The sequence below is a fragment of the Corythoichthys intestinalis genome, chromosome 11, assembly GCF_030265065.1.
Source record: "Corythoichthys intestinalis isolate RoL2023-P3 chromosome 11, ASM3026506v1, whole genome shotgun sequence".
Classification (NCBI taxonomy): Eukaryota; Metazoa; Chordata; class Actinopteri; order Syngnathiformes; family Syngnathidae; genus Corythoichthys; species Corythoichthys intestinalis.
The window spans coordinates 24,955,079-24,974,911 of record NC_080405.1 but is presented as its reverse complement, the minus strand read 5'-3'; the positions used below and the strand labels follow the sequence as shown (position 1 = coordinate 24,974,911).

Genomic DNA, 19,833 nt, shown 5'->3' with positions numbered 1-19,833 from the left:
AGGAAAATTAGCTAGCCGAAAAAACTTTTAATAACCCTCCTCTCCGAAGGGGATGGATGAGGCGGCATGTTGTTGACATGTTGCATTTCTATGATGGCTGTGAGTGTGTGTGTGTGTGTGTGTGTGTGTGTTGGGGGAGAGGGGGTCAAGTCATCAGCCAATCAAATGTGTGTTTGAGGGGAAAATGGACTGGCACATTCAGCAAGTGAAAAGGGGTAAATGTAAGTCCAAACATAATGAAAATAATTCACTTAATAATTGTAGGGTCAATTCTATCCTTACAAAATATGGAAAGACAATCTAAAATAAATTATTCATACAACTGAAGTCATTTTATAATGCAAATAAGGTTTCTTAAAAGTTGGTGGGGACAATTTGAGCATCCTGAAAAGTTGCTAGTGTTATGTCCCTACTGTCCCAATGCAAACGTATACTCCCTTGTGTACAGTATATACATTTTAAATGTTTGAACACCCCCTGCCATGAGTCAAAGTGCCTCCTATACAATAAATGTCTTAAATATGTTGTAGATACATTATAATGTATTATTGTATCAATCAATTCAATGACAATAAAACTAATGCAGATTAAAAATAATCAAATAACTGAGTTATGGCATCCATGCTTTACTCTGGCATGTGCTGCTTTGTTTTGAATTCAGCATGTCGGAGAATTTGGGGAATGTAAAGAAACATCAACAAAGGGATCAATCATTTTGCATAATTTCATGTACCTGGATGTTTAATCATAGGTTGATGTCTGTATCGGCCAGGTGTGTTAAAATACAATATATCGTATATATGTGATATATCGTAATTCGTGATATTGTGCATCCCAATCGGTTGTCAATATGCTTCCACCAAGGATCGATATATCATTTTAAAAAGATTCCATTGTTTGATAAAGGAACCAATAGGTTGCTACCAAAATTTTCCACTAGACCAAAATTTCCCTTAGATTAGTTTCCGTTACCCATTGGCTGCCATTGATGGCGCTGGTGTCCAATTCATTTTGACTGGGAGGGTGAATGAATATTATTTCTACCCTCCCAGTCAAAATGAATCGGCATCTATCGCCGTCGAAGGCACTCAAACATGAGCATTCAAAGCCAGTCCTCCCAGTTTAAATCGACTGGACGTGTGTACTGTAGTTGTCAATGGCATGTAATGGGTTAGCCAATTTTTTTTTGACTGATCGTCCAGGACACCATTAAAAAATTAACTTTTTTTTTTGTTCATTTAGAAAGAGCTTGTTTTTCTCTTTAATTGTTGTATCGTAGAATATCATACATTGATTTCTTTCTTGACTTATGTATCAGTAATTGTATCGCCATCTGTGAAATAGTCATTATCGTAAGCTATGTATAGAAAATCATATCCAGAGGTACCCTAGGGTTTCCATACAATCATTCGAATTGAATTGGTATGAATATACTAATAAATTATCTAATCAATACGTATTTATTTCATTTGCTGCCATTCATGGTGATGGAGGTTCAATTCATTTGAACTGGGGGACTTAGATCCAATTCAACTTTCAAAGGCATTGAGAGTGCTTACTATGGTTGAAGTTTACATCAGAAAAGTTAGGACATACCTAAATATTTCGTCCAGATGCTAACTTTGGGAGAAAAAAAATGGTCTGCAGAAGCAGGAAATTATCAGTTATCAGTATTCATTTGGAAAACAATATTTTGTACCTCTCAAAATTAATTATTAACCCAAAATAAAGTTTGAACTCCAGCATCATTTTTTTGGAGCTGTTTTTCTTGATCTGCAAGTGGGGCATGGGTCAAGATGGAAGAAATAATAAACAGCTCCAAAGGCTATTCAGTGTTCACTCAAAACCTTCAGTCTCCTACTAAAATGGAAAAGAAATGGGTATAGGAAAACCCTTCTGGACCAGCTACTCTTATTTGGTGTTAATCAGAGACACCTGACCCCAGATTAGGCGGTAGATAATGGATGGATAGATGGACTTTAAATAGATGCAGGTTTGTGCTCACTCGCATTTCACATGAGTTTGAATGTAGTTGCTCTCAGCAATTTTTCCAGACAATCATGCATTAGCGTATTGCAATAAGTCGGTGTAATGAAAATCCCTACCTTTGGCCAAATTCATAACGCGTATCATTTATACCGCCCACCTCTAATGGATGGTTGTTTGTTTCCTCCTCTCCGTAATTGACTCCCCTTCTCATATATCATCAAACTACTGTGTTGTAAACATCTGGGCCACCAGAGCTCGGCTGCCTCCACATCACACAAAAAAAAATATATATAAAAAACATTGCACACGCTCAGAAAGCACATTTACTCACAAACAGCAAGACCACAAAACAATTCATCACACTGGGTGAGAATGATTTAACATGTGTGGTCTGAAGTGGGACGGTGGCATCCGTCACACAGGCAGCACTATGTCAGTTAGACTGGGCTCAGTTGTTCCCCATGTTATGGATTTTAGTGCTGTTTGTCAGATAGAAGTGCGTGGAGAGGGAGCCAAAGGACAAAGCATACCCATTGGAATGAACAGAAAGTGTGGGGGTGAGCAGAGAGAGCATAACAGAAGAGAGCGTGTGAAAAGGCCACAAAGGCGTCTTGTGAGAGCTCAGCAATGATATTGATCCCCGCACACCTTTCCAAATCACATATAGAAATGACAATTCACTCAGATATTGCATGCAAATGCTGAGAGTGAATATTGCAGTGAGAAATATCAATAAATAAACGAGGAGCTTGTTTTTCTCACAGTTCTTCTGGTACTTTGGCTTCTTCCTACCTTCCAAACACATGCATGTTAGGTCAATTAAAAATTATTCATAGGACTAAATACGAGTGTGCATCGCTGTGTCTTAAGATTGGCTGACGATCAGTCAAGGGTTTACCAGTACTCAATGTAAATGACCATTCTGTGAAAGACACTTGCTCAAAATATGTAATTTTACAAATTGCAAATTTCTTAGACGATTGATAATCAGTTCATAATCATTTTCAAACACAAAATATGACACCACTTACAAGCACAACCATTTTGTGACATCAGTTATATCCACACACATACATACTGATAGACTCGACACTGGCGCATGTGATAACAAGTATTAATGACGTCACAAGGAAGGGCGGGTGATCTGGGATACTCGCATTTGATTGGCTGGAATAATACAGGCATTGATAAAATGTCTGCCCGCACTGAGAGCGGTGACTTCCTGAAAATACTGGCTTTTACTTACATTTGTCGCCACTATTACATAATAGAAAAATGAAATTGTGTCTTTTCGATACACATGATAAAGCCTATCGCTTTAAAGGGACCCACGGATAGAAAGACTTGTAGTTCTTAAAAGATAAACGTTATTATGAGTTAAAATATTTGATATCGAAACCCTTGTTGATGTTTTTATTTTTATACAATTTGTAAAATTAGTTTAACTCGTAGGCTGCCAATGACTCGCCATTGTTGTTGACGTCGCAGGGCGGTGACGTCACATGGTTACGCTGCCGGGCATCCAGAGTATGACTCTAGCGACAGTGGGGCAAATAAGTATTTAGTCAACCACTAATTGTGCAAGTTCTCCCACTTGAAAATATTAGAGAGGCCTGTAATTGTCAACATGGGTAAACCTCAACCATGAGAGACAGAATGTGGAAAAAAAAACATAAAATCACATTGATTGATTTTTAATGAATTTATTTGGAAATCGTGGTGGAAAATAAGTATTTGGTCAATACCAAAAGTTCATCTCAATACTTTGTTATTTACCCTTTGTTGGCAATAACGGAGGCCAAATGTTTTCTGTAACTCTTCACAAGCTTTTAACATACTGTTGCTGGTATTTTGGCCCATGCAGATCTCTTCTAGAGCAGTGATGTTTTGGAGCTGTCGTTTGGCAACACGGACTTTCAACTCCCTCCACAGATTTTCTATGGGGTTGAGATCTGGAGACTGGCTACGCCACTCCAGGACCTTGAAATGCTTCTTACGAAGCCACTCCTTTGTTGCCCTGGCTTTGTGTTTGGGATCATTGTCATGCTGAAAGACCCAGCCACGTCTCATCTTCAATGCCCTTGCTGATGGAAGGAGATTTTCACTCAAAATCTCTCGATAGATGCCCCCATTCATTCTTTCCTTTACACAGATCAGTCATCCTGGTCCCTTTGCAGAAAAACAGCCCCAAAGCATGATGTTTCCACCCCCATGCTTCACAGTGGGCATGGTGTTCTTTGGATGCAATCCAGTATTCTTTCTCCTCCAAACACGAGAACCTGTGTTTCTACCAAAAGGTTCTATTTTGGTTTCATCCGACCATAACACATTCTCCCAGTCCTCTTCTGGATCATCCAAATGCTCTCTAGCGAACCGCAGACGGGCCTGGACATGTACTGGCTTCAGCAGGGGGACACGTCTGGCAGTGCAGGATTTGAGTCCCTGGCGGCGCATTGTGTTACTGATAGTAGCCTTTGTTACTGTGGTCCCAGCTCTCTGTAGGTCATTCACTAGGTCCCCCCGTGTGGTTCTGGGATTTTTGCTCACCATTCTTGTTATCATTTTGATGCCACGGGGTGAGATCTTACATGGAGCCCCAGATCGAGGGAGATTATCAGTGGTCTTGTATGTCTTCCATTTTCTAATCATTGCTTCCAAAGTTGATTTCTTTACACCTAGCGTTTTACCTATTGCAGATTCAGTCTTCCCAGCCTTGTGCAGGTCTACAATTTTGTCTCTGGTGTCCTTCCACAGATCTTTGGTCTTGGCCATAGTGGAGTTAGGAGTGTGACTGACTGAGCTTGTGGACAGGTGTCTTTTATACCGATAATGAGTTAAAACAGGTGCAATTATTACAGGTAACGAGTGGAGCCTCGTTAGACCTCATTAGACCTCATTAAAAGAAGTTAGACCTCTTTGACAGCCAGAAATCTTGCTTGTTTGTAGGTGACCAAATACTTATTTTCCACTCTAATTTGGAAATACATTCTTTAAAAATCAAACAATGTGATTTTCAGTTTTTTTTCCCACATTCTGTCTCTCATGGTTGAGGTTTACCCATGTTGACAATTACAGGCCTCTCTAATCTTTTCAAGTAGGAGAACTTGCACAATTGGTGGTTGATTAAATACTTATTTGCCCCACTGTACATAAACACGTCATCTGTTCAACCCTTTCAATTTGAACCCGAGAAGAACTTTAATGAGCATGACAGCACTGTCGATATTTCACAAAATGAACAGCAAAAGCAAAATGAGCAGGAAAGACGGGTTGAGATGAGACGAGAGTAGGAAAAAAAAACTGTGTTCTGCGAAAATGTGGTTCACTGGCGAAATATCCTACAAGATGGGAATTTGACACCCAAAGTACTATTGTGCACTTTAAGCTTGTTTTGTTTAGATGCATACTGGCAGAACATATCAAAGATGCCTTAAGAAAATACTTAAACGCAGTAATATCAAATAAGGGTGGTATAAATATGGTACGTGACTAATGGGGTCAAAAGATCAACAATTTGTTTTAAAGCTACCACAATAAAACACAATGCTTAAAAGTATGAGAGGGAAACACATGCAAAAAGTATTTTGGGGCAATGAAAAGGTAATAAAAGACACAATAAAAGCACAAATAGTAAGTACTCACCGCTTTTAAAAAATGAGCGCATGTTTTGGACATCTCGTTGCATAGAAGGAATTGCAGTTACCCGGTAGTATTCATCGAATGACAGTGACAATCTTCGTCATCACCCTGAGCGTCTATTGCGAGCTTAACACATGGCGCCCTCCGTAGGTCAAAACATCTACTAAATATAAATTTTAAAAAAATCAAATGCAATATTTTATGTGTTTCTATTTATAATAACATATTTAAGTAAAGGAGAACAGTTGTGGCCTATTAGAGCCGACAAGTTTTAAGTCCAAGGTTTCCTTTAAGTTAGCTAGAGCCAAACGCAATCGTCACTCCAATAAAGGCTCGTTAATCTTCAGAAAAGTAAACATGTTCCTAGACAGTGGCTAAAAATATTAGCTTATACTGTCCATGTGCGTTTGGGAACAAGCAGCACAGGACACTAAGTGGGAGATTAGACGTGTTGATTATATAAAACATAAATCCAATATGTCTTTAGTTGCAAAAGAATCCAGCTCAAAGCTGCAAAGATTGATGATACTATCATAAATTGTGGGCATTGCTTGTTGAAACTAAACCTGAGCCAGCTTTATCAAATAATAGCATCACTCTATCGTGTCATTTTATGACCGCTCGATAAATGCAGCGACCATCTGTATTGTATCCATTTCTTATCAGTGTAAACAGAATACCCAATACAAACAAGCTGCTTTATAGCATCACATTAAAATAAGTAGTCACGCCGGGCTTGGTTGATGCAGTGCCTAGTAGAGAGATAAGAAGCCATGAAGATAGGCGAGGAAAACAAATGGAAATGTTTTATGTCTCCATGAGGTCATTTATTGTCTGTGGCAAAGCTATGTTTCACTGTAATGCCCTCCAAGAGACCTTTTGTTACAGTGCACGTTTTGGTTTGTAAGCACAACTGTGGTCGGCAGAGTGAGTCATGGCCGCATTTCATTTTGCTGTACAAGAGCTACAGCTGTGGTGATGTGACTATACTGGCTGACTGACCTGAGGAACTTTTTCAGCAAACCTGAGTTGCACTGCTGTGATCTTCACTTTATATTAGGGCTGTCAAACGATTAAAATTTTTAATTGAGTTAATTACAGCTTAAAAGTTAATTAATCGTGATTAGTCGCAATTCAAACCATCTATAAAATATGCCATATTTTTCTGTAAATTATTGTTGGAATGGGAAGATAAGACACAAGACGGATATATACATTCAACATACGCTACGTAAGTACTGTATTTGTTTATTATAACAATAAATCAACTAGATGGCCTTAACATTATTAACATTCTGTTAAAGCGATCCATGGATAGAAAGACTTGTAGTTCTTAAAAGATAAATGTTAGTAAAGTTATAGAAATTTTATATTAAAACCCCTCTTAATGTTTTTGTTTAAATAAAATTTGTGAAATTTTCATTCAAAAAATAAACTAGTAGCTCGCCATTGTTGATGTCAATAATTACACAGTGCTCATGGTGCTGAAACCCATAAAATCAGTCGCACCCAAGCGCCAATAGAGAGCGACAAAACACCAATAGACACAAGTAACAAGTGGACATTACACTGTGCTGTCATTTTAATCTGTTTGAGCGGGGCATGTGCGTTAACTCTTAAATACCTGCAACATGAAGCAATTGTTAGGGAATCCCAAATTTGAAAAATAAGGTCCTAATGAAACCTTTTTTTCAAATTTGTAAAAAGAAAAGTCAAAATGAATATGTGTAATAAGCGCTCTGATATCTATAACCCTTGCTAAATCCTGTTTGTTTTTCTCATGGAACCTGCAGATGCATGTGTTGACTCGCATCCATCATTTTTTTTTGACAAAAAGAATTGTCAAAATTCTGAATTAGTCTCAAAATCATGAAATTTTTGGGTTATCAAATGTGATACGTTTGGCAATAAGGGGTTAAATGCGTCAAATATTTTAACATGATTAATTTAAAAAATTAATTATTGCCCGTTAACGCGATAATTTTTACAGCCCTACTTTATACTTTACAAATAGTGAAAAAGCAGGTAACCTAAGCTACGTTCACACTGCAGGGCGTGATGTGCAACTGTTATTTTTTGTTGATACCGATTTTTTTTTTTTTTTTGCGTAGCCGTTCGCATTGCAGAAACAAATGTGACTTGTGCCATGAGATGCATATGCACTGTAACACGTCATCTCGTGTCACAGTGTTTATGGACAACAATATGGTCCCCCATCTTGCTGTGGCAATTTTAAGGATTTCACACTAACAAAGCCAACGTTTTCCTGACCTGATAGCTTTGCATGTAGAATTAGGAAGGAAAAGGTATTTTCACCCACCATTACTCGATCATTTCACATCTGTTTCTTATGTCAAATAATGGTGACATTCTTCAACTGTTGTTGACATATGGGGCGGCTGCATATGGGAAGATATCTGCTTTATATCCTCATACAAATAAGCTAGGTTGGATTTGAAATAATCGGAAATGGACTGTTCATATTGCATGAAAAAAATATCTGATACGTGTCGAATACGGTCAAATTGGAGTTGACCTGCAGTGTGAACATAGTCTTAGAATCCATCTTCTGAGGTGCAGTAAAAGTGCAATACCAGCTAGCAAGCAATGGGACATTTTTAATTCAGTTTCCAGAAACGTAAGATGACAGAAGTGCAATGTCCTCTCCAGGTCAAGAACGAAGTTTTGCTTTAAGTTGAGGAGTTCAAGTGTCTTAGGATGTTATTAAAGTAAGAAAAAAATGGAACGGGGGATTGACAGCAAAACTGGCACAAACTCTAAAGTGATGAGAACTTTGCATTTGTCTGTGATGGTAGAGAACGAGTTAAGGCATTAGGCCACAGGGAAGACCCAGAACCCACTGGCATGAATGTGATTCCTATCTAGGAATGTCTTGGGATCCCCCAGAATTAGTTGGGGATAGAGAAGTTTGAGTATCCCTGCTGAAACTGCTGCCTCTACAATCTTTCCATGCTTATTCCCTTTCATCAGTAGTTCAGTTTTGGGAATGTATGGACCAAAACATGGTCAAAATCAAACATGTAACGTCATCATCTGAGATTTTTACCTACTGTACCAAATTTCAGATATGAAGTGATAAGTATCGCCACGTATGATTCCCGGATATAATAGACGATCAAGAATTGTTTGTTCAATTAATCTTACAGGACAAATGTATGAATACTGTATATCAGTTCATCAAAGCTTGGTCATACTGTATCTAATACGCACAGTTGCACACATACATGCGTGTATTCATGCATGCCCAAACAAAGCACTTCTGGCATGGCCGGGGGCATTGTGGGCATATTTCCTTTTAGTGCAACATGCTGTCCCATTCCCTCATGGTTGCCCCAAGGCCTTGTGAGAACTGCATTTTAGGATAAGTGTGTTAGAGTTGTGTGTTGTCTCGTGGGCGAGGGGTCCCACCTTGACAGGTCTGTGTGTGCCCTGTGGAGAGGGTGGCAGGGTACTGTCTATTTATAGAGAATTAAGGCACTCCAGAGAGAAAGAGAGAGAAAAAAGGGTGTTGTCTAATGAGGGCAAGCTGTTAGGGGATGAGCTGTTGTTTCTGTTTGTGTGCGTGTATGCGTGTGTGTACGTACACAGATGGGTCTTCATGTGTGTGACTTCAAACGTATCTTTGCTCGTTTCCTTAACACCATCACCAACTTCAAATACCAATTGTCCTGTCAGCTGATCTGGGTCAAAGATGGCAGATCAGCCCTTCCCCCGCCACACACACACTATATTTTAAGAACCTCAAAGCTTCTTTCTTCACATGCACCCCAGGATTTTTTTTTGCACTTCCATTCTTTTAATGGTGTGGTCTCATTCTTTTATCCCCCACTTCTTGCTGCCTTACTTATTCATGCAGAGCAACAGATTGAATAATCTTTGAAGGTGCATGTGTGCATCATCATGTGAAATGAAGGCAACCTACATCTAATGTCTTACTTCCTGCACGACTCTTTTTATTCTGTATGGATGAAGACAAGACACTATGTTGCACAGTAATGAAGGATCTTCTCTTATCTACTGGACATGTCATGTTATAAACCATAGTCTCCAAGAATTCCAACTATGTGATTACGCTAGTTGCTTTCATACCCATTTTCTATTTGTTGAACAGACAAATTAGACCAGGCGATTGCCGCAACTTCCTCCTACAGCAGCCCCGTCCCCTGACGCTAAAACTAATGACATATCCCTTTAATTGATTTTAGCCATTAGAAATAATGGAAGGGTGGTTTCTGATCAAATTCTGCTCCACTTAGAGTATTTGACCAGCCCAAACAAATTTAGGGGCTTTGGTTGAAAGCCATGTCATGAGCTCACCCTCGCTGCTTTGCGCTCTCGAGATTTTTGGCTGAGCTGGCAGCTTTTTCGCTTAATAGATTCCACACTTGGTAGTTCAGCTGTGGGGAGTGGGCCAAAGGACATTAACAGTAGGAAGTAGCTCCAAGTGATCTCATCTGTCATTGTGCAATAGTTGGAGATGATTGCCTCCATTTTAAAATGTAATTATGACATTCCTACTAAGTCTCTAAGTTTCTATTAAAAAAATAATAAAACTGACAATTCCATAGCTGAGTGGGATAAATGTGAAGCAGAAGCAATGATCATAAATAACTCTCAATATTTTAAGAATTAATGTTAAGATGGTTTGGTCTTCTGCAAAATATTCATCCATTTTCTGTACTGATTGTCCCAATTAGGATCGCAGTGGCTGACCACTCAGCGGCTGTGCTAAAAACTAGACAATCCTCCAAAATATTTCTGTTTTCATTTGCAGCACTTCCAGCCTTTCTCAAAGTTTGTATCTTTCCCCAACACCATCTGTTGCAGCACCCTGCAGACAGGCACCTGTACAATAGGGATCGTGTCTAGCATTAAATATTGATTTTAATTCTGTGAATAAAGTATGGATAGGCTGCTTGCCTCAAGGGCACCTCAGACAAACTGGTACTTCTTCACGCCATTGCTTGCACGTCACGACCGAAATTGACTCCAGGCTGGTTTAAAGACATTATAGACTGGGATCAACTTGACAGCAATAGAGAGGCTATTTTTTACAACTCAATGCAGCAAAAACATTTTTTTGAAGCTATTAATTTCTGGTAAAATACTAATAACTACAGTGGTACCTCTACGTACGAACGTCTCTACATACAGAATTTTCGGGTTCAGACACGCCTCAACAGTAAAATATTGCCTCTTGTTACGAAAGAAATTTCAGGATACAAAAGGCAAAAATACAGTATGGCTGGTACTCACAGCTTCCAGAGGTTACTGAGCGTAACATACTGTACCTATAGCTGCTCTGCCATTAGCTATTGCCTTGCATTTCTGGCATCAAATTGGCTAAGAGGGACCTCTGCTGTATGTGTATGTGTGTATCCCAGCGTCCTCTTCATTCACCCTCGTGTTCCGACAGCTTTACATGAGTGTATTAACTTTTATTCTCTACTCTATTTTTGTTTTATTTTTACATTATGCACAGCACTGATTTTATGTTTACTGCGCAATAATCTAATTGTAACATTCTTTTATGACGTTTTGCATTTTTATGCATTATAAAAGATTTATGTCTGAATTTTGGGGAGTTTGGAATGGATCAGGGCATTTACATGGAAAACGCATCTCTACTTACAGAATTTTCAAGTTACAAAACTTCATCCAGAACCAATTCATTTCGTAAGTATAAGAACTACTATACTAAAAACACCCGCCACCACCTCATCTGATCTTTCAATCACATTTGAAACCCATACATAATGTACTGTGTGTACTTTGGCACTTGCCATACTCAGTATTCTTAGGTGGTGTCCAGTTAATGTTTGTGTCATTAAAGCAGTACTTCTCAATTATTGTCTCTTACTCTAGGAAGACGTAAATATTTCACACCTCCCCCAACTCTCTGCCTGTTAGGGTCCGCGAACGCGGAAACAAAGTTGGACCTCACAACAGACAACAAACGACTGAAGGAAGCGTACAAGGGTTTATTAAATACAAAACAAAAAAACACGCAATCGCGGCAAAAAGGGGAAATAACAAAACGGGTCCGTGATAGGAGGTCGACGGGGATCAATATACAAACGCGAGGGTAAACCAAGGTGCTAGGCAGAGCCAATAAAACAACCAAAATACACTCACATACCTGCACAAGGTAGAGGCATACAAAACTAAAGTGACTGGCGACTAAAACCCACGGAGGGTGCGAAATTACCCAAAATAGCAAGTTACTCGAATTGCAAGGATGTCAAATGGCGACCAGCAAGAATAAATATCTCGGCGTCCTTCCAGTGGATCGCCCGCGTCTTTATACTGTTGTTGATGAGCTGCAGGTGCGACGTCGGGAACGCCCCCACAGCCGGCTCTGCAACAACACAAAATCTGACCAGGAGCAGAACGTGACACTGCCGCCTAAATACAGTAGTACAGTGGTACCTCGACATACGTCCGATCGCTTCGACACACGATCTTTTCAACATCCGACGTAGAATTTGGCTCGCCATTTGTTTCTACATCCGACGACATGCTCGGACACAGATTCTTTGTTTTCCCGCAAGACGGATGCACAGCGGATTTTCATGTGAAAGAAATCAACATGGGATTCAAGAATGTTAGCGCAAGTGGTGAAAAAAGGTGAGGCTTACCATTGAAATGAAGATGGAAATTATAGAAAATTATGAGAGTGGTGTGCGCGTCCGTGAATTGGCTCAAATATACGCCTGTAGAAATTCTACGATCTCGACGGTCCTCCTCCGACCTCCGTTTGCCAGTCTTTATAAGTTAAGGTGACAATTATTATTGTGGTAACATTGCCCAAAAATTGCCAGCTTTGTCAGTTTTTCAATCATTTATTTCAGAAGTTGTGCAACACAACATGCCTACTGTCCGCCGCAGCTAAACATGAAAAGTAAAAGTAAAAAGTCCTCTCTCAAGTCAGCCACGCGGTACGTTCCTCTTCTGCAGACAAGAAAGCCCGCAAACAGTTTGCTGAAGACATGTCAACAAAGCACATGGATTATTGGAACCATGTCCTATGGTCTGATGAGACGGGCGGGCTTTCTTTTGTACCATCTTCAGAAGAGGCTTTCTCCTGGGGTGACAGCCATGCACACAAATTTGATGTAGAGTGCGGCGTATGGTCTGAGCACTAACAGGCTGACCCCCCACCTCTTCAATCTCTGCAGCAATGCTGACAGCACTCCTGTAACGAGTCACATGACATTTTGGAGGGAAAATGATCAGCACTACTCAATTTGGACATTTAGGGATGTACGTTTTTTTCACAAGGGTGTACTCACTTTTCTTCCCAGAGGTTTAGATATTAATGGCTATATTTTGAGTTATTTTGAGGGGAAAATACTGTAAATCAACTGTACTACATAAGCTGCACACAGACTACTTTTCATTGTGTCAAAGTGTCATTATGTCAGTGTTTTCCCATGAAAAGATATACTTAAATAGCTGCAGAAATGCAAGGGGTGTACTCACTTTTGTGATACACTGTATCTGTGTTTTTAAAGGGAAAACCTATATGAATGAAATTTGTTAATAAGTCCTGCTGTATGGAAGCTCACTTATACTTAAAGCTTGTAGCTCAAGGGAAGTGTGGCGTCTACATGGTACAGTATTTCTATACCGGCGTGTTTTGGGCTGTACCCTAATATATTTTTGTTTTTTTTTTTGAGGTAAAAAGTAATAAAATAATCCAGAAATACAATGGCATTTTCAAAAGAAGTTAAATATACATGTTTTATCCTCTGCAACACTCCCATAAAAAGAGGAACAGGAAGTACTGTAAGAAGTTTGGAACTTTTGTTCAAAAATTATTATTATATATATATCTTTTTTGGTATCGGATTGGGACTCTTTATCGGTAGATTCTCAAAATCGCGTGACTCGGGTGCAAAAATATCCGACCAGGACATTCCTATTTGACATAAGGTGGGCCTGTCTAAGGCATGACATTCCCGGGCTGAAAATGAGTCCCACTCCGGCCCTGGGTCGAATGTCTTTAAATGAAGTCTTAATTGATCTGGCTTCCTGCTGTACGCTGCAAACGTTTCCGACACAGTAAACAGACTGGTCTTTCCTCATTTCCCACTGTATTAAAAGTCAAAGCCAAAAGACAAACACTACATACGCTTCGTCAAATTTCCTCGTTTAGCTCTTTATATCTCCAGTGCTCTTTGCTGTGTGCTCTTGTTTATTTAAAAAATACTGTGCTATCCATCCATCCATCCATCCATCCATCCATCCATCCATCCATCCATCCATCCATCCATCCATCCATCCATCCATCCATCCATCCATCCATCCATCCATCCATCCATCCATCCATCCATCCATCCATCCATCCATCCATCCATCCATCCATCCATCATACTGCGCACACTGAAAATGAGAACGCCACTGCTACCCACTGAGTGGATGTGCAATTACACTTTATTCTTCAATGGCAAAAAAAGTATGTTCCCTGAGGTCACATGCGCCACCCCATCGTTCTGCGCCCCCCCTGGGAGGTCGCACCCCACTATTTGAGAGGTACTGCATTTGCAGTTCAGATATACTGTACATATTTGAGCCATTCCACCAAATCATAACCCAAACTAATTTAGGCCAGAAATTTAAAAATTATATTGTTTGGCTGGCCTTATTGTGCTTGTGGTAAAATATTTAATATCGAACAAAAATTGGGGGGATAATATAATTTCTTCTTTAATTATGGGGAAATTCAAGATCATAAAATCTTGGGAAAAAAAGCCAAAGAAGTTTGTACATTTCCCTTTCAAAATTCCTGAGCAGAAAACTGTTCTTAAACATATATCCATCATATCTAAACGAAAAAGATATTACTACCACCCTACTGTATTGCATTTAGAAGCTCATATCTGTAGTAGTAGTGAAAGCCTATTAAAATAGTGAACTGTAAACAATATTTTTCATTTTTACAGCGTCTTTAAAAAACAGCCCTGAACTTCAAACATCTTTCTGAACTGAAATGAAAAGGAGCTTGCATTTTGTCCTAAAGAAAAGGTCAGCAGTCAGGTGAAAAGGACATTTATGGTAGCTCAGAACTAGTGCTATGCTAAATTCTTCCTCTGCCAAGTGCAGTTTTCCCAAGTATAGCTCTTCTCCCAGAGCTGTGTCTCTGCTGCTCTTGACACTTTCATACCTGCCCTATTTTTCACAGTTGGCTCTACATTTACGACTCACACAAACGCACGCACACACACAAGATTCAGTTTTGCCTCCAACCAACACGTGGAGTTCATGTATATGTACTAGCTTGTGTTCCCTCGTTGCTCTAGAACAGTACAGTGTGGTCCAGGCAAGCACAGAACAGTACATTACTGGACTTCAGCCACACATTGACCACTGTCCTCTTGTTTTTCAGCTCACACGCATGAGTAACTTTTACACTCTTGTTCTCTGCCAGGTCTTGCACAAACTTTTTCAAATATTAATTCTTTCTTACCTGAATTCAGTTTTAGCACTTGGTGTAAATGGATGGTAAGCAGACTCTCCAGTTTGGCAGCTGCTGGTGTCCTGGGATGTGTCAGTGTGCGCTGGTGTGTTGATGGGTTGTAGACACTCTTAAGGTGACGTAATATCATATGTATATTGAGGCATTAGCTAGTTATGAATACTTATGTGCTACTTAATGCCCCCACTTCACAGTACCTACATAGTGGGACGATTCAAGTCAATATTTCCACTGTCAAAACATCATACAAGTTGTCCTCGATTGATGACGAGTTCGGTTTCTATGGCTGCAATACGTAACCTGAATTTCTAAATCGAAACATACCAGAGTCTATCATGAATTTACAGTAACGCTGTTATGAAGTTATAATTACAGTCAATATTTGTAATAAAATACATCCAAGTATAATACAATGAATACAATGCAATGACATACAGAAAATACAACATTTTATGAATGTGCCTTCTTGATGACATATACAGTGGTACCTCTACATACAAAGTTAATTCAGTCCAGGACCTTGCTTGTAAGTTGAAATGGTCGTATGTCGAGAAGGATTTTCCTATAAAAATACCTTATGATTCCATTAATTCATTCCACAGCCCGAAAACCTACACTAAATCCTGAATAAATACTGATGGTACAATCGCAAATAGCAATAACACAGAGCAAAAAAATATATATGTAAATTCATTCATTCATTCATTTTCCATGCCGCTTATTCCTCACGAGGGTCGCGGAGGTGCTGGAGCCTATCCCAGCTAACTTCGGGCAGTAGGCAGGGGACACCCTGAATTGGTTGCCAGCCAATCGCAGGGCACAAGGAGACACACAACCATTCACGCACACACTCACACCTACGGACAGTTTAGAGTGTTCAATCAGCCTACCATGCATGTGTTTGGGATGTGGGAGGAAACCGGAGTTCCCGGAGGAAACCCACGCAGGCACGGGGAGAACATGCAAACTCCACACAGGAAGGCCGAAGCCCGGGATTGAACCCTTGATCTCAGAACTGTGAGGCAGACGTGCTAACCACTCAGCCACCATGCCGCCATATATGTAAATAAAAATAGGAATAATAATACACTATGATAGTAATAATAATTCCTGTACTAATGTAATGAATCGGGTTCTAATGTGGCGGATGTGTTTGGCGTACTGTACCTGAACGAACCGCGTGGCTGACGGAACAGTGAGATAGATGTGGTTGAGACAGTGGTGTTCTCAGGATGCCAGGTGTGGGTGGGCAATGGGCATTAGTCTTACCTGGGGGGGCAAAAAAGAAAAAAATGCTCAATGCTCAAGTAGGTCGAAATCCAGCACCTTAAAACATGTTTTGTTTTTTCCTTGAGATAACTGTTGCCGTGATTTGGTCTAAACAAATAAAAGTTTATTTGACTTAGAACACATCCATAACTGAACAGTATGGACATGCATGTGACAATGTTGTTTTTAGGTAACCTATTGTTGTTCCTCGGTTTTATTATTATTATAGTTATTCTTTGTTCCGCAGCCCCTTTGAGCTCAATCTGACCCCCTTAGAATGCTTCAAAATGCACCAAAATCGGCAGGCATGTCAAGACAGGTGCAGTCTTTGATACCGTGTAAAGACAAACTCCAAATACACTATGTAGCGCCCCCTAGCAGTCATTCTTTGTCCCGCCGACCCTTTGAAGCCTACTTTAACCCCTTCAGAATACTTTAAAACTCACCAAACTCAACAGCCAGGTGAACACTGGTGAAAACTTTGATAAAATGTAAAAAATAAATAAATAAATAAAATAAAAAATAAAATCAAAATATGCGTAAATGTGTGTAGCGCCCCCTAGGAACAAAACCAACATTTTTATTTTATTTAATTTTTTTTTTTGGGTGAAAGAGTAGGTAACAACGCAAAGGTTAAAACTTAGAACAAATCAGTACTAACTGAATGGGATACCATATGCGGTGCCCAGACTGCCGTTAGTACTACATCCAGTTTTCTTTGGGTGGGCAGAGTGTGTCTGTGGGTGGGCACTGCCCCCCCGGTAACGCTCCTGGGTTGAGATTTTACTTTCTCTTTTAATGTTCTGCTGTTATTAGCGTCAACTGCAGTGGACAGAAGGCGTGTTGTTTTGCACAAGTTCTGAAATAAATGATTAAAAACCTGACCAAGCTGGCGATTTATTTGGCGATTCTTTGTTTGGCGATGTTTCCACAATAATAATTGTCAACTTAATTTATAAAGACTGGTGAACAGAGGTTAGAGGAGGACCGCCGAGCTTATAGACATTCTAAGGCCGTATTGTCGAGCCAGTTCACAGACGCGCACACCACGCTCATATTTTTCTATCATTTCCATCACCACCTGCACTAACATTCTTGGTTGATTTTTCGCACACGAAAATCCGCTGAGCGTCCGTCTTGCAGGAAAACTACGGCACTGTCATAAATTGTAAGCATGTCGCCTGATGTAGAAAAGAATGGCGAATCAAATTTTACGTCAGATGTCGAAAAGATTGTGTGTCGAATTGATTGTATGTTGATGTACCACAGTACTGTACTTCCGATGCTGTAAAAAAAAAAAAAGGAAACTAAACAGACAAAATGATGCTTCTCTCATCACTTCTTTGGAACTAGATGCAACATGGGACATACAGTAACTGCCTGGGGAATAACAGAGGTTAGGTTTCCCCCAAAATTGGCCATTGTGCTAATTTGCGACATCTAGAAAGTAAATATGCAAGAAGTCACTTTATAAACCAAATAGGTACAATAAAATAAAAAACAGTAAATACAACAGTAAGTGAGTTTGGCTTTTTTTTCCTTTTTTGCACTTGAACATATTATGGTATCCTTATGGAATAATCTATGCACAGTTTACATAAACATTTTAAAAAGACAATGTACTATATTTGTATTACTCAAACCATTGTTTTCATTATTTTTCAATGTCCCACTAAACCAGGGGTGTCCAAACTTTCTCACGCCAGATTTGGCGTGGTAAAAATGTTGGGGGCCGACCTTGGCTGACGTCCTTTTCGTAAAACAATATATTTATGCAAAATTTAGCAAGCCATTCAGTGTGTCACATTTTCTTTATTTTATTTTATTTTTTTTTTTTTAATGAAAGATTTCAACAATCTCGCAACTAGCCTTTGCGGCGTTCTCTTTCGACTCTCGGGCTCTTGCGAAATACGACTGCTGTAAAATTAAACTAGCTTCAAGTTGCTTCAATTTCTCGCTGCGTATCTTCCCTGTAATCTTGTCGTACATGTCAGTGTGTCTTGTTTGGTAATATCGCCTCACATTGAAATCTTTAAAAAAACAGCGACTGTCTCTTTGCAAATGAGGCAAGACACAGTTGTTGCGTATTTTAGTGAAGAAATAGTCCAATTTCCACCTATCCTCGAAGCGTCGGCTGTCACAGTCAACTTTTTTTGTTGATTGTCGCCATTTGAGAAAATTGGAATTAGAGGGTCACACGGAGTAATATTGCTTAGCCCTTAAATACCTGCAACATGAAGCAATTATCAGAGAATCCCAAATTTTGAAAAATAAAGTCCTAATGAAACCTTCTTTTCAAATTTGTGAAAAGAAAAGTCAAAATGAATATGTGTAATAAGCGTTCTAATATCTATAACCCATGCTAAATCATGTTTTTTTTTCTCATGGAACCTGCAGATGCATGTTTTGACTTGCATCCATCATTTTTTTTTCTCAAAAAGAAATGTCAAAACTCTAAATTAGTCTGAAAATCATGAAATTTTAGGTGCATCAAATGTGATACATTTGGCAATAAAGGGTTAAAGTGCTGCTGCCTTTTAGTGGGTAAATGAGGAGCAGCATTTCGTGTGTAAGCTACTTCATATGCTGGTTGCAGTACTGCTGACCAATTTATTAAGTCTGTGTGCGGGCCAGATGTTATTGATTTTATGACAGAGGCCGGGGGCCGGATGAAATTTGACAACGGGCTGCATTTGGCCCCCGGGCCGGACTTTGGACAGGACTGCACTAAACAATAGCGAGCAAATTGGGGTATCATGGGGTTGAAATGGGATATAAGTTGTACATACAGGCATATGTGGTGGTGTAATATGTAACTTTTTGCCACTAGCAAGCGTGCCCATGTACTGTACTTTGTAAATTATTGTTTGGAATTTGTTCCTGGTTAAAATGCAAATTTCACTTTATAATGTTATAACTGAAAATAATGCGAAAACCTTGCACGCTGCACGGCCATCGTAAAAACCGAGGGATAAACACAGACGAAGCAAGAGGAGTGCAAAACAGAGACTAAGTGGAAGAGTGAAAGTGTGTGTGGTGAGAGAGAGCCAGGCCTACTTTTAGCGTGTGATCTAGGCCATTATCTGTGTTAGCAGTGGTGGGGCTCGAACAGGCTCAGAGGATTCTGTGTAACAATACCTTTTATTACGTATGATCTCATGTGTGTTCATGTGTCCCTCTCACACATAAGCAATCAACCATGTAAATGCCAAGTCTCCTTACGTTATGTACGCATGCGCCCAACACTCCTCAGCCTTTTGTTTCCAACCACCGACTTTGTGCACGCTCGTGTATGTTTGCGGCGTTCTCAACGTGCCTTGTTTTTGTGTGTGTGACTCCTCACGTGCAGCTGTGCACTCTCGCTGTATCACCCCCGTCGTCAGTCAACCCCCCCTGTGCTCCAGTGGCGGCCTGAGGGCCTTCATTATGTAAGAAAG

At 39.7% G+C, this 19,833-nt stretch overlaps 1 protein-coding gene and 1 long non-coding RNA gene across 5 annotated transcripts in view; one reads left to right on the top strand and one right to left on the bottom strand.

Moving 5' to 3' along the window:
• Positions 1-19,833, top strand: part of ppp3cb (protein phosphatase 3, catalytic subunit, beta isozyme) — a 78,540-nt gene that overhangs the window by 2,590 nt on the left and 56,117 nt on the right. For 2 of the 4 annotated variants that reach the window (XM_057849611.1, XM_057849609.1), the window contains exon 1: positions 11,226-11,325. The exons of the other annotated variants lie outside the window; for them this stretch is intronic. In XM_057849611.1, the coding sequence (XP_057705594.1) occupies positions 11,241-11,325 (85 nt within the window). In that variant the 5' untranslated portion in view covers positions 11,226-11,240. Of the gene's footprint in view, positions 1-11,225; positions 11,326-19,833 lie in introns of those variants that run through there. 4 annotated transcript variants of the gene reach the window in all.
• LOC130923702 (uncharacterized) overlaps positions 12,498-19,833 on the bottom strand; it is a 66,092-nt gene continuing 58,756 nt past the window's right edge. Inside the window, exons 2-4 of the long non-coding RNA XR_009064760.1 lie at positions 16,295-16,396; positions 12,712-12,844; positions 12,498-12,630 (exon numbers count right to left, since the gene is read on the bottom strand). This is a non-coding gene — a long non-coding RNA (uncharacterized LOC130923702). The remainder of the gene's footprint in view (positions 12,631-12,711; positions 12,845-16,294; positions 16,397-19,833) is intronic.